We start from the raw sequence: 17500 nt of genomic DNA, 5'->3' as shown, positions 1-17500 counted from the left end.
GTCTCGACAGAGAAGAACCCCCTCGGCGAGCTTATTTTTAGAGCGCGGAGGAAAGCTTTATTTATAGGACTGAGTGCGTTTGCACTGTGCTTGCCAGGCAGGTGAATGTGATGATAGCATCTAGCCGACTGTTTTATGTGCTAGAGAGAGACTTCCGTCTGTAGTGGCTAATGGTGTGGTCAACGCAGGGTCCACTCCCTTTAAAAGTGAACGCTCCACAAAGCTCCGCTCGGTCAAAGGTTTTTAGACAATGTATCTGTATCTTTCTGTGCTACAAATAGAGCTCAGGCAGAGAAGATATTGTGTCTGTGGTGAGCCAAGTGTGTGGGTGGCACTTCACACACTAGCATCTTAGCATCTGGGGGTCACACCTCCACCACCACCCACCCACACACACACACACACACACACACACACACACACACACACACACACACACACACACACACACACACACACACACCCGCACACCCACACACACACACACACACACACACACACACACACACACACACACACACACACACACACACACACCCACACACACACACACACTATGCACCCTGCCCCATACACAGGCACACACCTGGGCAAGCAGATGGGGGATCTGATGGGGGCTAATGCGTCTGCCCCGCCCCGGCAGCCCGGCATCATTAGCCCGAGTCCCAGGTGGCCTCCGCCCGCAGACTGGCACGCAGGGAGCGCCCGTCCCTCACCACGACGACGTGTCACCACCAGAGGAGCCGTGGCACTGTTGGCATCTCACTCGCAGACGGCAGTAATACGTTGGCGTGGCGCGGCACCACTCAACAGAAACATGACATCTTAAGTGCTCAAAGGGGCAGGTGAAGCAGGTCAGCAACACCGAGATCGTGGTTAAAATGGCCGACTGTTGTGTTGCTGCACAGTGGCGGCTGCAGTGCAGCATAGCAGTGTTGTGGTTGTCTCCCTCGGTGCTGATTCATGTGGTGGACGGGGCGGCTCCCTCGCTGCTCGTGCCAGGTGCTGCTGCACAACAGGAACGGCAGATAGAGAGAAACATCAGAGAGGTGGAGTCTTGCTTCCGTGCCCACTGAGCTCTTCTTCAGCTCAACTGAAGTTCATATCATTTGTGTAGATGGGAAGGCTGCTTGTGTGTGTGTGTGTGTGTGTGTGTGTGTGTGTATGTGTGTGTGTGTGTGTGTGTGTGTGTGTGTGTGTGTGTGTGTGTGTATGTGTGTGTGTGTGTGTGTGTGTGTGTGTGTGTGTGTGTGTGTGTGTGTGTGTGTGTGTGTGTGGAGTGGTTGGAGGAGGGTAACCTTTTTTTTATTGAGAATTCAGATAATCAGAGATGAGATGTGTAAAAGCATGTACAGTAGCTGGACTGACTGTAGAGGGAGCGTAGAGAGCTGTGGGCCCCATGCAGCTGTGTGTGTGTGTGTGTGTGTGTGTGTGTGTACAGTAGCTGGACTGACTGTAGAGGGAGCGTAGAGAGCTGTGGGCCCCATGCGGCTGCTCCTCCTCTCAGCTCTGACAGAGAACTGATGCCTACAGTTCTGGTGTCAGTTATTCACCTCCATTACCTTTTAACAAGCAACAACAGACAACAAGAAGGAATGGGGGGGGAAAAACACTCAAGTCATTTCCAGCTTCTAAGTTGACTTGGTTTGTTTAATGTTTCTGTGTATATGTGTGTATATTTATTTATTAAGTGTCTGCCCGTTTGAACATTGTTCTCATTTAAATAACCCCTTTCCTCCGCGCACCACTTCCATCAACACGACCCCCTACCACGGCCCAGCACATCAGTCAGCTGCCTGTCTGATCTGCAGGATTACGGGCGTGTTCTCCTACAAGGTTTAGCGTCAATTCAAGCCCCCCGTTTCTTTTTCCAGTCACATTAGCATACGTCAGATATCAGCTGGAGCAGGAACTGTAGGGCTCCAGATGCAAACAGAGATTTGCAGCACAACTGTAAAGCCACAAAGACTCGGCTTTATCTTCCTGGGCCTTTTAATTGGGTGTTGTGTATGAAGCAGGCAGTGTGAAAGCCACTAATAAATAAAGAAAGAAAGAAAGAAAGAAAGAAATGAATAACATTGTTACTTGTAGATTAAACCTCATGCTGAACGGCTTATAGCACAAATTAACAGATCTTTATGCAGGCTTATTGGAAATCATATTCATTGGACTTGGATCAGTGAACATTGAACAGTGTCCACAACCATTAAGAGCATTATTCTACTGTTCATACCCAAAGAGTATATCAGGTCAAATTGGCAACATGGACGCTTTTGGGTGTAATCCATCTTTATTTTTCAGGAGTCTGAGCGCGGTGTCAGTGATGGGTACCACCCATGCCCAGAATGCCGAGGTGGCGGCACACACTTTCAAAGCCTTTGTTAAAGCCAGAGTTTGTTTTGTGTGGTCTTTTGATGTTTCATTTAAATGCTTTGTAAATTTAATGAGGTTGTCTTGGCGGCGCAGAAAACTGCTAATGGCATCTGTGGGATACGCAGTGGATCAGCGACTCCTTCTCGGCTTACTGAGCTGTCTGGCTTTCCACCCAAAACACACGCAAAAGCACCAGACACATTCCTCAGCCATCTGAGCAGCTCTCCACTAACTTCATGTCTATGCCTCGCTGTTGTGTTTTTAAAATGCTCAGATGGTTAAGGGGTCAATCACAGACTATACTTAAACTGTCACCGCTAGTTCTGAATGCCTGTGTGGGTTGTGTGGGTGTCAGTAGAGAATGCACTGGATATAAAGCATTGCTAACATAACTTAACTGGCTACTTTTTCCTCTTCTCTGTGTCTAGGACCCTCGTTTAAACCCAGCTGCAGCAAAGCGCAGAAGTATCTGGAGTTCATTCCAATCAACCTGCACACACAGAGGATGAGGGTCACCTGTCCCAGGAAAACAGGTATACCACCTGTAACACCTTGCTGTTATACCTATAGCTATACCTACTGTACCTGACCTGAACTCTGACCTTCTGTGACCTCCTTGCCTCTCCTCTTTGTCAAACACTCATGCACACACACCTCTCACCACTCAACACACACACACACACACACACACACACACACACACACACACACACTCATGCACACATACACTCATGCTCACACAGTCCTGTTCTTCTCTCCTCCTGAGTAAAAGTTGCATATCCCCTCTCCTCTTCACGAGGCACTAAGAGAGAACAGTAGGAGAAAGAGGGCCCAGGAGAGAGACAGAAAAAGAAAGTACACGAGAAAATCCAGCGGAGGTAGAAGAACATGACACACACTGAGCTCAGTACAAGAGCAGAGAGAGGCAAAGAGCATGTTAGACAGAGGGCTCGGGGAAGGGAAGGGAGGAGAAGGAGGTGAAATGAGAAAGAAAGTGTCTCGCTGTCTTCCTGCCGAGTCTTCTGGGTGCTGCCCTCTCACGCTTCACTTCCTGTCTTGTCAAGATGGCGTCAGGCGGCACAGTTAGCATGGGAGGGGTCACGGGGGGGGGGGGGGGGGGGGGGGGGGGGGCTGGACACTAGCTGCGGCTGGCTGCTGGCTGCTGCTGCTGGCTGGACTTTAATGCAGGCAGACAGGGAGGCGACTCACTAATTAGGACCCCACACATCTTCTGAACAAAATTCACATGGGATGGCAACTACTTCAGCAGATTCCACATCACGTTGCGTGCACACACACACACACACACACACACACACACACACACACACACACACACACACACACACACACACACACACACACACACACATGCACACTCTCCACCTTCCATCATAAAAGCCTGCTAGTGCATGTGTCCAGTCCATTGCTGTCACTCTGCATTATCTTAAATCAGCTGAAACTTGGCACCTTGCATAGATGGTGAGCTGTGCACTTACACACACACACACACACACACACACACACACACACACACACAGAGTCATGAAAACGAATGCTTATTTAAACTCACAGTGGGCATCGCCGTGTATACCCTCTTAACAAGTCAGACCGTATGCTGCCTACATTCAAATGAAACAAGTGACATGACAAATGACAAATGTCACAAAAATGAAGAAAAATCATCTGAACAGAAAACTGTCTGTGTGAACACAAATGCCTGCGCTGGCTTTTGTCCATGCCTGTGCCCTGATAAAAATACCTGTGTTGCAGTCTGAAAGAAAACCTGTAGCACAAATAAAGCTCAAAGCCAGCGTGTGTGTGTGTGTGTGTGTGTGTGTGTGTGTGTGTGTGTGTGTGGCATTCTCTCCGGTCATTGTGCATTGTCAGCGTAGGGCTCAATAGTCACACTGCACTGCATTGGATTGTGTGGTGCATTGTGAGGAGCATCCTCCATGGCCTTGCCTTGATTGCCAGGGTGTGCGTTGGGGGGGGAGGGGGGGGAGCCCTGGGGATGCCAACAGCCTTATGGAAGGTCTTCACATTGTCTTGTGATCTCCACACTCCTCACTTGGGCCGCCCTGCTCTGATCTCCTCCCACCAGAGCCCTTGATTGCCGATGCCGTGCATACTGTACTGCACACAGGGTTTGCGGCGCTGTGGAAATGACAGACAGTGTTTTGGCCCGTTTCTCTCCAAATGAAAAGGAAAACCTTGGACAATGTTTTTTTTGTTGTCGTTCTGCTGGCTGATTCTGGTCTCTGCGGCAGGGAGGGGGGGTGATTGTGGAAAGGATGGGAGCTTTCTTTGCATATTGATCACAAAGATGAACTTCAGAGTGAATAAAAGTCGGCCTTTCAGACTTTCACAAATGTGATGGAGTGACTCACAAGAGTACAACCTGTGTTGCAGTGGAAAGCCCAGGAGCTCCTCAGGCACCCATTCAAACAGCAGTTTCATTCTCTCCCCCTCTCCCTCTCTCTCTCTAACTCTCTGTCTCTCTTTCTCTCTCTCTATCTCTATTTCTCTCTTTTTTCTCTCATCTTCGCCCTTTCTGTTAAACTGGGAGTGGGTTACGGTAAGTATGAATCAGTCCCTCTCATCTGGACTGGACAGCAATCAATTGCCCTCCCGCCGCTGCAGTAGGTCCTGTTGTGCAGGAGGCAGCACACATGGAGGGAGGAGGGACATGTGTGTGGCCAGATAGAATAATAAGGCCTACGAGGGAGAGAGGGAGAGAGAGAGAGAGAGATGGAAAGATGGAGAGAGAGGGAGAGAGAGAAAAGGAGAGAGAGGGAGAGATAGAGAGAGGGAGAGAGATAGAGAGGGAGGGAGGGAGAGAGAGGGGATAGAGTGATGGAGAGAGGCAGAGACAGAAATCAGAGGGTCAGATCTGGGCTTAAATTGGCGCGCTCGTGAGCGTGAGTGTGAGTGATGCCTGGAGTAGTTAGAGTGGGCCAAGGCCACCGTCGAGCCAATTAGAGTGTGTGTGGGCGAGCTGGGGGGAGGGCTGCAGATGAGCGGGAGGTGTGAGGCTGGATTAGAGAGATTACGGACCCCCATCATCATTACACAGCACTGAGAGGCCAAGGGAACCCACCAGGGAGATGGGGAAGAGCATTGGACACAGTGTAAAAGAATCCAAGCATCATTAAGCCAACTCCAGGTGATGGTGGTTGGGGGACCAGAATTCTGGGGACTGACTGACATAACACTGACATAACACTGGTCACCTTGGCAACCTGACCACCCCGTCCACTCACAGAGACTCCTGTACATCTCATTACGAATAAAAGTTCTAGTCATTAATTGCTGTCAGGAAAATCACAGAGTGATGCCCCCCTGTGGCCAAGCATATGAATAGCAGCTCATTATATTGGTGTCCACTGCCCAGGCCCTATCTAACCGCTCCATGCTGCCGCTCCCGCTGCTGCAGTCGCTCACTGACGTCCAGTCTACATTGTCCACCGCAAGAGTCACATGATCACCTGCACTCAGCTCTGTCACCGTGTCCAGCTCATACTGCACAGGGCCACTGCAGAGCTGCCAATCACACAGCAGCTGGGTGGGCTTGAGTGTTCCTGAGTTGTGTGTGATAACGCTATGAGAGACTACACCTGGCGCTACACAACTCCATCTACACTGCACCGAATTCACGTGATGGAAGAGAAGCCAGAATAACGCTGGAGTTGATGAGGAGGGTAGACACCAGCTATTTATTATGAAACCCTAATAAACACAACAGCTTGGCACAGCAGGGCAAAGTTATGATGTTAATGTTGCTACTAGTGATCGACTTTGATGACGTGAGGATGGGGTTGTGTTTGAGTTGTCTTGGCAACTTTTCTTGTGAACTGCTCCTGCTGACAGTAGCGGCTGGACGCTGGGAGTTGGAGGGGTGGGGTTTGTTTAACGGGGGTGTCAGCAGGCTGGGAGCTGGGGTTGTGGGGTGTGTTTAACGGAGGTGTCAGCGGGCTGGGGTTGTGGGGTTGTGGGGTTTGTTTAACGGAGGTGTCAGCAGGCCCAGCTTGACCGTCCGTCTCTGTGTCCTCCACAGATGCCTTCTATGACATCATCACAGTGGGCGCCCCTGCCGCACACTTCCAGGGCTTCAAGAGCGGCGGCCTGCAGCGGCTACTGGGCCGTTACGAGAACGAGAAGAAGAGGTGAGAACACACACACACCCCGACACACACAGATATTCACAGAAACACTGAAAATACACTGAAAATAGAAGTGAGAGCACATCCAATCTCACACGCTATCTCAGCTTGTGGGGGCTCACTGATACAGAGACAGAGAGACATACACACACACACACACACACACACCTACATATTCACAGAAACACTGAAAACACTGAAAACAAGTGAGAGCGCACACACACACACACACACACACACACACACACACACACACACACACACACAATTTCTCAGAACTGACATTGTGGAGGCTTGATAACACGGATGTCCAACTAGCCACAAACATGCACAGCTGTGAGGGGAAACAGCCCGTCACAGACCGAGACATATGGTCTACTGAGCCCACACACCCACACACACACACACACACACACACACACACACACACACACAAACACACCCACACACACATACGCACACAGAGAGAGAAACAGACTTTGAAAGACACAAGGATAGGATGTGTGAACACACTTACATGCCTTTCTGCATGCTTGCATAAGCGCGCGCGCACACACACACACACACACACACACACACACACATACACACAAGCTCAGGGCAAGGTGTTGCAGCACACAGCAGTTTTAGAAGATGCCAAGAGATGAAGGAATGGGAACAGTATAAGCATGCACACACACTTAAAAAATGAGACATCAGGAGGATGTCGCACACACACACACACACACACACACACACACACACACACACACAGGTATCATCTCACACAAGACTTATTGTGGATGACCTCGGCGAGTCACCCTTTAAAAGCTGCGGCTGGCACGATTCCCCCAGTGTGTCCTCGTCAGGCAGGAAGTACATGAAAAGGCAATCCAGAGAGCAGGGGCACGTGCTCAATTATCCTGCCCAGCCAGAGAGGCCCCGGCCTGGGCACTGATCAACAGCCCGCCTGGGACCCTCCACCCTTCACCTACCCTTGGAGCATGCTTATCCTCCACCTCCTCCATCTTCCCCCCACCTCCTCATCCTCCTCTCTCCCCCCACTGTGTCCCCTCCCCTCCCAGCACACTTCATTGTGCTGGCCTCCACCTGGTTAGATATAAAAATGTGTGTGTGAGAGTGAGAGAGCAAGAGAGAGAGAGAGAGAGAGAGAGAGAGTGAGAGTGCAGTGGCTCACTTCTATAGGAATAGAATATTCCATAGGAACTCAGTCTCATATGCTTCATTGTGTGTGTGTGTGTGTGTGTGTGTGTGTGTGTGTGTGTGTGTGTGTGTGTGTGTGTGTGTGTGTGTGTGTGTGTGTGTGTGTGTGTGTGTGTGTGTGTGTGTGTGTGTGTGTACAGTGAATTTGTGCTTGCGTGTGCATATCAATTGAAGCCTGTGAGATGTCAGAAACATGAGTAGTTTAATGGCAGGAGGCAGTGTAAGCACTAGGGAGATGAAGTAGATCTCCATGTAGCCATTAGACTTGACAAGTGTAGAGCTATACTGTATGTGTGCATAATAATGCTTTATGTTGTTGCTGTTTCTATGCATTGATCTGTGTGTGTCTGTTGTACACTGTGGTAGCATTCCTCTGGTACACTAGTGCCCACGTTTTGACATACAGTTTGCATGTGAGTGGGTGTGTTTGTGTGTGTTTTCACATGCTAAAGAACTGCTATACTTCTGTATCTGCAGTGATTCAGTTCAGCCTTTGATTCAATTATCGCCTCCTGTGTTAAGAATATCACTTTTTCTCACCCACTTTTTGATTTCTCTCTTTCTCTTTCTCTCTCTTTCTCTTTATTTCTCTCTCTCTCTCTTTCTCTTTTTTTCTCTCTTTCTCTCTCATTCACTCTCCCTTTCTCTTTCTCTCTCTTTCTCTCTCATTTCTCTCTCTCTCGTCCTCTCTCTCTCTCTCTCCCTGTCTCTTTGATGGCTCAGCCATGTTTAATTACAGAGCGTGTGTGTGTCGTGTTGGTTGGGGACAGAGTGTCTAAGTCAGCAGCAGGAGGCTTGAGGAGGAGCTGGGGCGGGCTGTGTTGACGGCCTTATTTCTCACCCGGGCCCCTTCCCGCTCTAATAAGCTGCAGTGTGTGCCGTCATGAAGTCGTCCTCGCCACTCTGCGCTGCCCTTATGCGCCTCTACCCTTTGATGTAAAGTTAGTGGCAAAATGGCACCACTCTCGTCAGTCAGTGGCTATTTATAGTCCTTTTTGCCTGTGAACAGAGGCTGCCCAGATCTTTGTTTCAACCCTTTTAACTTGTGCTCTTGTGCCTCTAGCTGACTGTGGGCCAGTCATTCGCTGGCTGTTGATTTAAACCTTGATGTTGTTTTGTGAGGACGTTTGTGTATTGTCAGAGTGCCGCTTTAATCATCCCTAGTGGCTGGAGTGGAAAGAGTGAGTGGAGTAAACCCTAAATATCATCAAAGAAGCTAGTTGCTACTGCCATTAACGTCAATGAATGCTCTGGAAGAATGAACTTTACTGTCTGGAACAAGCGATACATGTCTTCTATAGTGTAGTAGGTAGCATTAGCCTTTTCACAACAGCCACACTTCTGTTCAGGAGAATACTGTAAATAGTGTGGCCACCACCACGCGCAAGTATAAATAGTTACAGCGTTCCCCGTGACGTCATATTGTCGCACAACAGGTCGGGAATTTTAAGTGAAAGGGGCTGGTCCGTAGTTCCCTGCCTGTTCAAGCTGCCATTATGGTACTCCTCTTCCAAGGAGGTTGTGTTTTTAATGGCTGTGTAAGTATGTTAAGTTGTGTTTTTAATGGCTGTGTAAGTATGTTAAGTTGTGTTAACCTGTTGGCTCAATCACGTGCGTTAGAGCTCTGCAGTGGCTCTCTTCATGAAGTGTTCTTCAAAGATTTGCAGAAGATTGCAAATAAGCCATAGAACTTTAAAACACTATTTACCCTGGAAATCCCCATAGAGACTTTCATCATCATTCACCACAAACTTTCAAAAAGTTCTACTTTGGTCGGTGCAGACTTGGTGATGGTGATGGGGTGTTTGCACTGTAGATGATGTGGACTTGGTGACGGTGTTGGGGTGTTTGCATTGCAGATAGAGGACTGTATTTCCCGTCCCATGGTGCTCTAGCTCATTAAAAAGATCCAATTAGCCAAACAGGAGCTGGGAACGGCTGCAGACTGGGCCAGTGCTGGAGAGGCGCACAGGCTTGTTCATGCCCAAGTGCTCCTCCACGGGGCAGCGCGGCGTGGGGACGGACAGCCTCTCCCCAGCGAGCCCACACGATAAGCACAGACAGCATATTTTCACAGAGTTCACTGGAGTGAAATCAGTTTCTTGGAGAGAGAGAAGAGAGAGAGAGAGAGAAAGAGAGAGAGAGAAAGAGAGATTGCATTGTGGACTAATCCGCGGCTGAGATAGAGCACTTCCTCTTTTGTTTTCTGTTTGACTTGGCTAATGACTCTCAGTAGCTTACATTTTTCCAATTTTCTGCCTCGCTAGTCAAGTAAGCCTCGGCAAAGCCCAGTGACGCCTGACCCCAGATCAAGTGGCTTGTCAGTCATCCACTAAAGTGGAACGAGTATGGCGTGCCATCACAAGTGACCACACAGGGGCATGGATGGCCAAGATCTAGATCATTCCAAACAGTTTTGGAAACATTTTGGACTGACCTATATTTGTCTGCGTTGTATGCTGGTAATGTGGTTTACCACACTGACGCTTACGTGGAGATTCTGAAAAAGAATGAAAAAGATTCATCTATTAAGCACAGAACATGCACACTGGTCTTGAATTCAAACCCCTGTATCTCTTCACTTGCACACACACACACACACAGACACGCATGCTCACACACACACACACACACACACTCTCACACACACACACACTCCACATGAAGCACATGAGATCTCTTGACCTCTCCTATTCTAAAAAGCCCATGATGATGATTAAAAAAAAAAAAAAAAGAGCAGCCGGCTCGATTTGAAACTCTGCCATTCAAAGCAGTATTGATTCATGAGAGATTAGAGGTGAGCGGAGACAAAGAGGAGCAGAGACAGAAGTGCAGCGCTGGAGGAAAGAAAGGGCCCCAGGAAGAGAAATGGAAGAAAAGAAAGAAGAGGTGTCGCCACAGGCCCAATAAAGGAGCCATCCATCTTTGTTCCCATTACATTGTGCAGGTCGGAGGGGTGGAGGAGGTGGAGGGCCAGGCGTGGGTGGTGGTGGTGGTGGTGGTGGGAGGTGGTGGGGCTGATCTCATCACTGATGCATTATGGCTGATGTGCCATGGGTCACTCGCTCGCTGCTGTCCGCCAGGTACTGTTGCCGTCGCCAACGCAGGCAATGGGCCGGCCGACTCAGAAAGACCAATCAATACCGCCGCTAAAAGATTCCCAGAACACCACACACACACACACACACACACACACACACACACACACACACACACACACACACACACACACACACACACACACACACACACACACACACACACACACACACACACACACACACACACACGGACACACTCAGCCTTGAACCTGGCCAGTTAGATCTCATTAATACATGCATCTCTTTCGGGAAAGGAGGCTTCATATCCTTTTAATTGTCCCCGGCAGGCATGGCTGCAGAGCGGATCCCTCTTTTAAAAGCCCCTACAGTGTGCAGTCAGATGAATGTCTCTGCTGGGGCTGGATATGGTGTGTGCGTGCGTGTGTGTGTGTGTGTGTGTGTGTGTGTGTGTGTGTGTGTGTGTGTGTGTGTGTGTGTGTGTGTATTAGTGTCTGTGTCTCTAAGAACAGCGTCCGTGTGGGTGTGTGTGTGTGTGTGTGTGTGTATCAAGGTACAGTATGTGCAATTGTGTGCATCTGTCAGTTCAGGAAGGTGGATGTGTGTCTAGGGGCTGTTTTATGACAACTAAAACAGGCATAGCTCGACAGCACTTGGTATAATGCACCTGTTATGTGGCCAACAGTGTGTGTGTGTGTGTGTGTGTGTGTGTGTGTGTGTGCATTTTTAGTGTATAGTCTAATATAAATTGCAGGCACAGCTGCTCAACCCTAGGAACATGTCCCCAATCTATGGCGTGCGTGAGTGCGTGCGTGAGTGCGTGCGTGCGTGCGAGCGTGCGTGTTCTTTTTATGTGAATAAAGAGCATCAACAGGCACAGCTGGTCACCGAATATATATTGCCCCTGTTTACAAGGTCAAGTGTGTCTGAGTATGTGTGTGCGTGCTGTGTACGTGCCAAGTTAGCTTCGCTCGACACAGGTGGTCACACCAATTACGCTGCCTTTATTTATGAGATCAACTATGTGTATGGGAGCACTGCCCTGAAGGACATGCATGGTCTCTCTCTCTCTCTCACAGACACACATACACACACACACACACGTTTATACACACACACAGACGCACACACGCACACACACACACACACACACACTCACATTCATATACGCACACACACACACACACACACACACACACACACACACACACACATTCATGTACACACACACACATGCACACATGCACGCACAAGACAAGTTCTTGCTTTATAAGATAGGAGGTTATGTAAACTAGGTTTTTACACTAGCATGGGATATACTGTATTCTAAACTACAGTGAAATATAAATGCTTTGGATGCATTTTAGTCTCACATCTGATTTTAATGTTGAGTTTCTATGTACACAGTACATACTTTGGTGCATAGAGTCCCTCGGTAACACTTTATATGAAGATACACATATTCGACATATTGGCCATAATAGCATGAGCATATTCTAAACATTACTAGACCATTAACTAAGAGATAACCGGATATTACATTCTAATTACTTCTTATTGATAGTATGTAAGAAGTTGTTGTACATAAATTATTATCTCATTACATTTTGCTTAGTGTGGGCCTTTTATGGCATTTCATAGGTTCTGTTAACACAGTAAAAGCTTACAGGACTGAACAATTAAATGCCGCCGTGTGCAAGAGTTGCTGAAAGATACCAGTCAGGGCAGCTGCATAATTTCCACTGCTCTAGCAGTGAATTGATCCATGAATGTTGCACACCGTCTCATTGAGTGGCTCTGGCATTCACTTTAAAAAGCCAGCAGTATGGACTGGGCTCGTGTGAGCCAGCTTCACTCTGCTCCTCACAGCACTTGCTGCTGTTGTGCTCTCTCTCTCTCTCTGCCATCTTGGCTACGCGATAGCCATTCAACTGACAGCCATGCTGATAAAGCAATTAAATTGTGTCCCCGCTAACAAGCCTCTCTGAGTGGGACTCCCCGGCCGCCTCCCGCTGCACCAGGTGCCCGATGCGCAGAGCCATTATCTGCAGTGCAGGTGGAGCGCTGAGGGCCCCCTCAGCCTGTCGTCCATCCCAAAGCTAACCTAAGGAAATTAGCATCCTCTGGCTAGCGTGAGGGCCCCCTCAGCCTGTCGTCCATCCCAAAGCTAACCTAAGGAAATTAGCATCCTCTGGCTAGCGTGAGGGCCCCCTCAGCCTGTCGTCCCTCCCAAAGCTGACCTAAGGAAATCAGCATCATCTGGCTAGCGTGAGGGGTTTTGTTATCTCCGGTTTCATTTAGAACTTCTCCTAATCTGTAAGATAGAAGCAAGACAGGCTCCAGGCGTACATACTGTAGCCAAGCCCCTCACTGGAATATGCCAACTGGCTTGCCAAATTAATTACCAGAGCCTGGAAGTATGCGAGATGGACATTTCCCCCCCACACACCCACACACAATTTATTCTGGTTTCAGCTCCGGCAATAGACCCAGCTGAATCGTTAAGCTTCAATGAGCCCCCGTGAACATTTTCACTCTGATGGCTTTCTTTAACGTCTCCCGCACTCGGCTGGTTGGCGGTCGGTTTTCGGCTCAAGACTGCGGTAGCATGTTGGTGTGTGTGTGTGTGTGTGTGTGTGTGTGTGTGTGTGTGTGTGTGTGTGTTGGTGAGCGCGCAGTGTGAGGCCATTCTGCTGACCTATTAGAATATGTAACCCCCGTTTTGGAATGTGTCTTTTCTCTTTAAGTAAAGAGCTTTGATTCGCCGCAAGCAGTGGTGGGTGGCGGTCCTCCCGGGAGCTAATTAGACTGATGACTGGCCCAACCATTTCCCTACTGGCTGCTGCAAGCAGTATACTTCTCTCTCTCTCTCTCCCTCTCTCTCTCTCTCTTTCTATCCCTCTCTCTTTCTCCGTCCCTTAGCCTTAGTTCAGCTGCTTCCTCCCCATGACCCCCCTCCTCTGCTCTGCGGGCGTGTGTGTGTTGAGGTGGGGGGGGGCAGTGCAGGTGCGGCGGCCGCTCGTCCCGTTGTTTGATTGCAGCCGAGGGATCCTAAGCCGCCCAATCAGAGGGAGCAGGGTGGCCACGGGCTCCGCACAGCACGCCGCTTTGTTATTAGTCAATTATGCCGCAGGGCAAAGGCTGCAGGCTCTGGCCTACATACTGTAGAGAGGGAACGAGACTCCCGACGAGAAGAGGTGCAGAGAGGATGGAGGGATGCAGGGAAGGAGGGGAAGAGAGAGCAATAAAGGCATACATTGCCTCAGAACAGTCAGATGAAGAGAGTCAAAGGGAGAAGACAGGCACTGCAGACCAGAGAGAAGGAGACGCATATAAAGACGCTGGGGCCGGAGGCTGCACCATATCTGATGGAGGGCTGGTCAAAGCAGACTGTTGGATGCCCCCCACTGACCTCACTCCCAGAGTAAATCTACTGGGAGAAGGTGTGTGTGTGTGTGTGTGTGTGTGTGTGTGTGTGTGTGTGTGTGTGTGTGTGTGTGTGTGTGTGTGTGTGTGTGTGTGTCTGTGTGTGTCTGTGTGTGTCTGTGTGTAGGATCCATGGCAGATGCGTCAATAATTAGCCATTGATTCTTTGTCACCATTTCCACTGCCCAAGATCTCCTGGCATGAAGGGCTGGCATTAAAAGCGTTTAAGAGCTAAGGAAAAGTGTTTTTGTGTTTTTATGCTTTTCCTACCTTATTATTTATTTTTTTGCAAATCTATCCTGTTTTTGAAAGTGTTGAATAGAGCTTATGCTTTGGGGGTTATTTGTGAATTTCCTCCAACTCAACAGATCAATAATCATTACTTTTACAAATGGACAACCTAATTATTCAGCCTCCAAAGATGCATGAACCTTTTATGTAAGTTGGAACACATTGATCCAGGCGTAAAAAAAAAAACATGAATCTATTGGAGTCTACCACCACATCGGAGGACCTTGGAGAAGTCTGCGGACTGCCATTGATTGGGTGTAAATACCACCCATTCAAACCCGCATCCTCATCGATTTGGGTGTGCGGTCCAATAGAAGGCGTAAAGCATAATCGTGTCTCGGGCAACATTCCATGCGTCAGCGGATGTGTGTTGCATGTAGCATGTATCTGGCCCTGCACATTAAAGTGATTTAGCCGCGTTTAATGTGCACCATCTAGCTCACGCCGCGCCGCGCCGGGCTCAATGAGGCCAGCCGCCCCTCTGGGGCATTTGTCATGGACATGGCCGAGCCACTTAAACCACAGGCCTGGATGTAAAGTCAGACACATACAAGCTATTTTCTCCTCTTACAAAGGCATGAAAACACACAGACACACTAACATTCAGTCCCTCTCTATATGTCTCTTGTCGGGCCTTGTAAGGATACAGTATGTCCTCTCATATTCTACCTTAGCCTATTTACATCTCCCTACTGGACGTATTGACCACGTGCAAATGCACATATACCATCTACTGTACCTGCACCAGCTTGTGACAAATGTTCTGTTCTAGTGTATTGTGTGTGTTCCACTCTACAAATTGCACATGAGAAAATATATAAGTATACTCTTTTGATCATGTGAGGGAAATTCGATCAATCCGTGAATTAGTGAACACACACTAACCCAGAGCAGTGAGCTGCCTGCTCAACAGCGGCGCTCGGGGAGCAGTGAGGGCTTAGCAGCCTTGCTCAAGGGCACTTCAGCCGTGGACTGGTCGGGGATCGAACCGGCAACCCTCCGGTTATAAGCTAGGCTAACCAGTTAGTTAACCAGTTAGGCCACGGACATCATTCTATGGAAAGCAGTGTGAATGTAACCACCCTCCCCCCCCTCTCTGTGTGTGTGCTTGTGTCCGCAGCTACAGCACGGCGTACCAGTGCATCTACTACTCTCCGGAGCAGACGGCGCGGGCGCGGGACGTGCTGGGCACCCTGAGCGAGCTGCGGCCGCTCATCGGCAGCCTGGCGGACCGCCTGCTGCAGGCCGCCCAGCAGCGCTGCGCTCACGCCCTGAGGGACACGCTCAAGAGCCTCGCCGAGAAGGTCAGCTGACCCGCCCGCCCGCTCACCCACACACACACACACCCACACCCACCCACATTCACCCACACACACACCCCTACTGTACGCTCCCCTATGCTCCCTCACCCACCCACGCTCTGAGGGACACGCTCAAGAGCCTCGCCGAGAAGGTCAGCTGACCCGCCCGCCCGCTCACCCACACACACACACACCCACACACACACACCCGCTCACCCACATTCACCCACACACACACACACCCACATTCACCCACACACACACCCCTATGCTCCCCCACCCAAACACACTCTGAGGGACACGCTCAAGAGCCTCGCCGAGAAGGTCAGCTGACCCGCCCGCCCGCCCGCTCACCCACACCCTCACTCACCCACACACACACACCCGCTCACCCACACACACACACACACACACATTCACCCACACACACACCCCTACACTCCCCCACCCACCCACGCCCTGAGGGACACGCTCAAGAGCCTCGCCGAGAAGGTCAGCTGTCCCAGCCCGCCCACCCGCCCGCTCACACACACACCCACACCCACGCTCACTCACCCACCCACCCACTCACTCACCCACCCACACACACTCACCCACATTCACCCACACTCACCCACCCTCACCCACCCACCCTCACTCACCCACCCTCACTCACCCACCCTCAACAACACTCACCCACCCACACCCACCCACTCTCACCCACACACACTCACCCACCCACCCACTCACTCACCCACCCATCCACACCCCTCAGCACCTCCCAACCCTGAGGGAGTATTTAAAAAAGATACCCCCAGTACCACTTGCTCAGAAGGTCTTAGGAAACTGCTGTTGTCTGGCTCCGATGTGGCAAAGTGATATTAGCAGGTTGTTTATTATAGTTTCATCTGTTCTCTTTTTTCCTGTCTTCTGTGTCTATTTCTTTTGCATCTAGTCTCTTCTCTCCTCATTCTTCCCGAGAGAATGAGACATCTGTTATGCTGTAGTCTCACGGTTGATTGTTTTTTGTTTGTGTCTTTTCCGTTGCTTTTGCCGTGTTCATTGTTCATCTCATCTCCCGTCATTAACCCCTTCCATTCCTCCACCCCCTTCCTCCCCCATCCTGCCTGACCACATTTACCTTAATGCCCCCCCCCCCCCCATTTGACCTTAATGCCCCGTCATGTCACCTTATCAGCCCCCTTGTGTTACCTTCATGCCCACTCATGTTACTTTAATGCCCCCTAATTTGTTGCCTTAAAAGCCTCCTTCATTCCGAGGTGGGGTCCCAGGTCTGATGTTCTGATGTCCTTCACTGTGTGTGTGAGTGAGTGTGTGCGTGCGTGGTGTGTTTGTGTAGTTGGAATTGAGATGCTGTAACCTTGCTGTAACCTGTAACCTTAACTAGCATGCGAATGGCATTATTGCGGGTCACTGCTCTAGATGATGGGATTCTCCCATGAGGGTGTAGATTTCCACCGCACTTGTCATCTCAAGAACAAATGGCAACGCATTCATCTGAACAGAACACTACCTCTCTCAGGTGGAGCGTCCAAAGGCAACGCATTCATCTGAACAGAACACTACCTCTCTCAGGTGGAGCGTCCAAAGGCAACGCATTCATCTGAACAGAACACTACCTCTCTCAGGTGGAGCGTCCAAAGGCAACGCATTCATCTGAACAGAACACTACCTCTCTCAGGTG

General features: G+C 49.8%; 1 protein-coding gene across 7 annotated transcripts in view; it reads left to right on the top strand.

The window, feature by feature from the left end:
- The window catches only part of inpp4b (inositol polyphosphate-4-phosphatase type II B), a 273163-nt gene that overhangs the window by 219533 nt on the left and 36130 nt on the right, over window positions 1–17500 (top strand). For all 7 annotated transcript variants that reach the window (XM_062523240.1, XM_062523223.1, XM_062523231.1 and 4 more), the window contains 3 exons: window positions 2802–2906; window positions 6431–6539; window positions 15636–15819. In XM_062523240.1, coding sequence (XP_062379224.1) covers window positions 2802–2906; window positions 6431–6539; window positions 15636–15819 — 398 coding nt within the window. The remainder of the gene's footprint in view (window positions 1–2801; window positions 2907–6430; window positions 6540–15635; window positions 15820–17500) is intronic.

This window comes from Sardina pilchardus, chromosome 2 (genome assembly GCF_963854185.1).
Source record: "Sardina pilchardus chromosome 2, fSarPil1.1, whole genome shotgun sequence".
NCBI lineage: Eukaryota > Metazoa > Chordata > Actinopteri > Clupeiformes > Clupeidae > Sardina > Sardina pilchardus.
This window is presented reverse-complemented; position numbering and strand designations above follow the sequence as displayed.